A 6,000-nucleotide genomic window follows, 5' to 3' on the forward strand; every position below is an offset into this window, starting at 1 on the left:
ATATTTTCTGCATGGGTATAGGTTTCACTGTGAGAGGAATACAGTTCTGGTCAGGAAATATTGAATCCCTTTGTGTTTTAAACTTTTCCTTGGCTTAAAAGTAGTTTAAAGATACGTATACAGTCTAAAAGAATTTTGGTATAAGCCTAATGCATGTTTTTATCGCTATCCAGTGAAACATGTATCTCCAAATGTGGTTATTTTCATATTTTCAGAACCAAGGGCATAGGTTTGCATATGGACGCTAGGGACATGTCCCTACCAATATTTTGGGAGGACAGAATTGTTCCTACCAATATTTGAGCGAACTCGTTTGCATTATCTTTAGAGTGAAGTCAGATTAAACCATTCAGATGTGCACTCCCAGAAGCTACGTCAAATTATTGGCTGAGATACATGTGACTATTGCTTAGCTGTTGTTTCAGAACAATGGACAGCATTGAAAGAGAGAGAGAGAGAGAGAGAGAGAGAGAGAGAGAGTACGTACAACATAAATGAGACAACACGAGAAGGAGGCAGGCCATATCTTGCTGCCCAATATGTACCAACAAGCCACAACCTGAGGGACAATGACACACACATTCATAAAAAAAAAGTTGCAGTGTTTATGTAGTTTTTACTTATTTGTATTTGTATTTTTAACTGCAAGTCTACAATTTATAATTATTATTATTATTGTCTTATCTTACTAAACACCTTTCTTCTGTTTATGTATATGTTTTTATTTCACACATGCTTTAGCAATGGTAACGTCAGTTTCCCAAGCCCAATTGAATTGAGAGAGATAGAGAGAGAGAGACGCAAACAGCTGTTTCTGTGTGCCTCCCCCTGCTGATTTTGAGAATTGTTCATAAATTCCAAAAATATTTAGCGAACATTAATACATTAATAAATGTATTCTTTGATTTTGAAACAGTAGCCTTATGGCTTGTATCCATATAGCGTTTTTCTCTCTCATCGCACAAGCGCTTCATCCCAGCGCCCTGCCAACGCTTTTCTGCCAGAGAAAAACGCTATATGGACACACTTCCTTACGTCTTACTTTGCCTTTCTGAGGCTATTGCATGGTTAAATCAATTAATTTTATTTTTTATTAAAAAAAATGCCCCCTCGCAATATTTAACAGCCCCCTCAGTCACTTCGGGTGGGCAGGCAGGGGGGTTGTTGTGTCTCTACCAATGTTGAGACCAAACCTACGCCCTTGTTCAGAAATGTTGAAAGATCCAGTCCTTCAAACTAAACAATTAATTATGTTGTTTGTTATCACCTACCAAAACAACCTGTATGACTGCTTTTCTGATCTGATGCCCCCATCAGCAGGATGACATCGTTTACCTTTCAAAACCATTACATCAGACTGCTAATTCATATGTTTTCTAAACTGCCACTACTATGGGTAATTGTTAGGTTAGGTTTAGGCAGAAATATTTGATTATGGTTATGGCTAGGGATCGTGGTCAGGATAAAAACAAACAGTGTTGGCTGTTTACCTGAAATGTGAAATAATTTAGAATAATAAAGTCACATGCTTTTCAACCCAACCATCCACCTTGACCTCCTCCCTATGAGGTTTTGCAGTGTTATACCCACGGCAAGCTACGTCCGTCTTTGTTCCTGACAGACAAGAGTCAAAATTCCCACAGCCACTAGAGGTCTTTGTCAGGCATACATAAACATAGCTTGTTTTTGTCATTTATCGTGAATTCTCAAACAAAAGCTGATATTCAAATAATGTCAACCCTCAAATAATAGCTAGGGGTGCCAAATAAAAGATGGTTTAAAAATAATTTAGGGGAGGGTGGATTTACCTGTACTCAGTGGTGGAATGTACTAGTACTATTTACTCAATTACTGTACTTAAGTACAATTTTGAGGTATTTGTACTTTACTTGAGTATTTCCATTTTATGCTACTTTATACTTCTACTCCACTACATCTTGGAGGCAAATATTGTACTTTTTACTCCACTCCTTTTATTTCATAACTTTAGTTACTAGTTACTTTGCAGATTATTAATACAAAATATAAATCAACTGATAAATTATGATTTATTATTATAGGTTAAGCTGTCCAGCAGTATATAAAGTAGTTGAAATTATCCCTACATATACGAACAGCAACATTAATGTATCAATAATTATAATCCAGTAATATAATATATATATGATTCTGAAATGGGCCATACTGCATAATGAGCACTTTTGCTTTTGGTACTTTAAGTAAAATTTGATGCTAATACTTTTGTACTTTTAGTATATAAGTAGATATTTTAAATGAAGGACTTTTACTTGTAACAGAGTATTTTTACACTGTAGTATTGCTACTTTTAATTAAGTTAAAGATCTGAATACTTCTTCCACCACTGCCTGTACTCTGATAGCTCACATGGTAAATTTACTATATTGTACACTTCCACAGCACTCATTCCATCAGTACTACATGTCAGATTTGCCACTCTGGTTTCTCTTTTTGACACAAATACTGTTAAAATTTGCTAATTAATTCCAGTTGCTTCTACTCTGCTGTTTTTTCCAAGTGTGGTTTGGTTACAGTCTGTGAAACTCAACACTGAAAATAGTGCTGTGGAAATCTACACAGTCAAGACAACAGGTAAACATGGAGCATGTTTTGAGTTTGCATCAACAGCAAATTGAAATAGGAGCAGGTCAGTAAACAGGGAGGCTTCTTACTAAAAATCTGATAAGATATACTTATAAAACAGGGAAATATAGGAATAAGTTTCAGATTAAGGTCTGGTTCTCTCTGTAGATGTAAAAAAAAGGCCCTGGAAACTGCTTGAGAATACATGGTAAACAAATGACTAATGCTGTTGTTTTCCTTGTGAAGACAGTCTCAAAGGATTACATACTACTCTATGAGAAACTTCTCCAACCTCTCAGGCTCACAAACCCCTTTAAAATCCCTCTGCACATTGGAAACTGCCCCTTAGGCTGATGAAACACCCAAATTCCCATGAAATTATACAAAGGATCTGACCTCAGTGGCCCTGATCACCAGGATCAGAGTTATAGGTTAACAACAGTATGTACAGGCCTCACATTCTACAAACATGCAGTAAAATCTGCTGTGTAAAACCACCCACCTTCTCCCACAATGCCAAGGACTTCAAACTTATTCATCACATCACCGAGGGTGGGGGCTCCTCCAGCAGGTGAAATGAGCTGCTCGGGTTTTAGCGAGGTGACTCCTGCTTTGTCTCGTGGCTGACGGAGTGAACTGTAGAGTCCAGGAGAAATGTGGCAAGCGTCTGACCACACCCCATCTTCACTCGTCTTCTGCTTCGGCTTCTCTCTTCCTCACTCCACAGCTCTCTGCTAGCCTTATGTTTTTTTAAATGTCAGTTTCTTTTATTTATGGATCTGACTCACAGTGTTTCAGTTGTCTCTCGAACTCCCTTTATTCCATGTCTTGAGGTTCTCCGTCTTGTACTTCTATCCAAACCTCCACACAGTCGTACCTGGAAGACCAGAGACAAAATAGAGAAGGTGTTAAAATATGCTTTTGAAGGGGGTCACTCCAAGGTGCAACCTCCCATCATTCCTTGCACAGGCAGCAGCATGCTGGTGGTATTCCTGGCACAGATGGTGGCTAACTAGGACATGTAGATGTACAGAAAGGCATTTCCTTGAGGACACATTTAAATCATGGATGACTTAAGGATGACTTTCACACACTCCAGCCCCATCTATTCCCCTCAGCTACAAATTCAATCTGAAGGATGCTGCAAGGGTGACAGAGTGACTGTATAATGGCTGGCAGCACTGTTAAACCATGCCTGCTTTGCACAGGTCTAACTTTGTAGTTCACTGAAATATCTCAACAACAATTGGATGTATTGTCATGAAATTTTGTACAGACATTGATGGTCTCCTGACCTTTCCTTTAGCTGCACCATGAGATTGACATTTTTGTGTTTTAGTGAAATGTGTCAACAACTATTGCATGGATTACCATGACATTTGGTACAGACATTCCTGTTTCCCTTATAATGAGTTTCAATAACTTACGTTATCCAATACTTTAGCTTCTGACCAACTATCTGCAAAACTACTGACATTCCCATCAGCCTCAGCTGTACTTTGTGTTTTTGTCATTATGAGCATGTTAGCATGCTGTTGTTAGCATTTATCAAAGCACAGCTGTGCCTAAGTACAGCCACACAGAGCCGCTAGTGTGGCAATAACTATTGGATGTATTGTCATGAAATTTGGTAGGCTACACAAATTCATGTCCACCTCAGTATGAGGTGATCCTGAGGTGATCCCCTGACTTTAAATCTAGCGCCTCAACTGCACTTTGTGTTGTACCCACCTCCAGCTCTCTGTTGCTGCCAAATTCAAAATGTTGAACTTAATGTGTTAAAATGTGTGATAATTTAACATTCTCACAACTCAAATTCTTCCTGTGTGCTAATATTTAGCCCTTACTTTGTTGTCCCCTCAATTTCGAAGAGCATATCTACAGGTATACCCACTAACAAAGTATTTTGTTTTAGGAAGAAAAAAACGCTCAGAACAATTATATCGAAAGCTAAGATCTCCTCCTGTCACACATCCAAAAACTGACCACGATTATTAAATGCCTCTTTTGTGCGAATGCTGTTGGACTGGAACCACCAAAGCTTCTCACAGTATCAGTCCAACTTCATTTTTATAACACTTGATTTATTCAGCAGTGCAAAACCACTTTAATGTTGATTTGGCTCATGTGCCTGTGTGGGCGTTTTCCTATGCAGTGTACACTCCAAACAGCAAAGTCTTTCCAGGGTGATTAGGTTGATGTTAAGGCCATCCATGGATAGTCAATTAAGGATATGGTGCTGCCAATGAGGAGTGATTAGATCCATACTGTACCTTGTCTCAATAGACAAATATACTCTAAAAGCCTGCAACTGGAGCAACCTAGGATGCATTCTTTCCTGTAGAAAATATGGGTACAGCACAGGGTCGGTTTATTGACAAGCTGCTGCTTCTCCTTGCAGCCATCAGGCAGACAGCTAAATGGAAATAAGGTGGAAACCTAACCGAGATAGTCCTGAAAATATTGACAGAACACACTGAAACATTAATCCTGCAACAAACGCCTGTTGGTTTCTGCACGCAAAGAAAACCACGGGAATGAGTGAGTTTGGGAGTGTGAATTTAATGGGCAGGTGCGTGCGTCCGCGTGCACGAGTGCGTGTGTGTGTGTGTGTACGAGGTGAGACGGAGAGGATAGTAATGCTGCTCTCTCTGCATCGAAACTGCGTCTCTCTCTCGTCGCTGCGTTGCGGAGCGCACCACCATTCCATCGCCGTCCACGCGTTTCTCAGCCTACACAGCAATCAGTGCATACATTATAACGTAGTTCACGGACCGATGTTCACGACAGTGTTGCACAACAAGATCCACAAATAGCCGTTAACCCATAACCCCATAATTAGACATCATTTTACGCACGCAAAAAAACATTAAAGATAAGAAAATAATCAATCGCAGCCCGTCCATCATCAAACCAATGAAGCCCTTTTACCTGCAGATGTGATGTGTCGCCTGTGTGAGGTGAGAAAGCTCAATCTGTCATCATGTGGAGCGACAGGAGGGGGGGGGGAAGCCCGGGCCTGGGCGTCGTGAAACGATCAAATATCCTACTCATTCAATCTCTGGGTGGAGATGAGACCGAATCCGCAGGCATAACGCCGATGACGGGGTATCCATGTACCGTCAACAGTTCTTCAGAGGCTCCGTGTTCATAGCCTGAGCATCAGCTGGTTATAGCAGCAAAATCGTCATTCCTCTGAGCGACGCTGCGGACAGCCAATAGAAACACGGACGTCTGCGCGTTCCAGCAGTGGTTTTAACATCCAATATGAGCTGTGATAAAATAAAACTTTGGGATGGAAATAGAATCCAGCTCATTCTTTGTTAAATCTTAAATATGCCTGATATTAATCACCCTCCAATAATACACAGATTGCACACTGTCAGGTCCTGATAGTGC

General features: G+C 40.1%; 1 protein-coding gene across 7 annotated transcripts in view; it reads right to left on the minus strand.

The window, feature by feature from the left end:
• The window catches only part of cdkl5 (cyclin-dependent kinase-like 5), a 41,546-nt gene extending 35,562 nt beyond the window's left edge, over window positions 1–5,984 (minus strand). For 4 of the 7 annotated variants that reach the window (XM_044198391.1, XM_044198413.1, XM_044198382.1 and 1 more), the window contains exons 1-2: window positions 5,533–5,983; window positions 3,104–3,478 (exon numbers count right to left, since the gene is read on the minus strand). In XM_044198391.1, coding sequence (XP_044054326.1) covers window positions 3,104–3,140 — 37 coding nt within the window. In that variant the 5' untranslated portion in view covers window positions 3,141–3,478; window positions 5,533–5,983. Of the gene's footprint in view, window positions 1–3,103; window positions 3,479–5,532 lie in introns of all 7 variants that reach the window. The other 3 variants (XM_044198402.1, XM_044198371.1, XM_044198362.1) reach the window with 2 other exon arrangements.
• Window positions 5,985–6,000: the final 16 nt, after the last annotated feature.

Source organism: Siniperca chuatsi, linkage group LG1 (genome assembly GCF_020085105.1).
Source record: "Siniperca chuatsi isolate FFG_IHB_CAS linkage group LG1, ASM2008510v1, whole genome shotgun sequence".
Lineage (NCBI taxonomy): Eukaryota > Metazoa > Chordata > Actinopteri > Centrarchiformes > Sinipercidae > Siniperca > Siniperca chuatsi.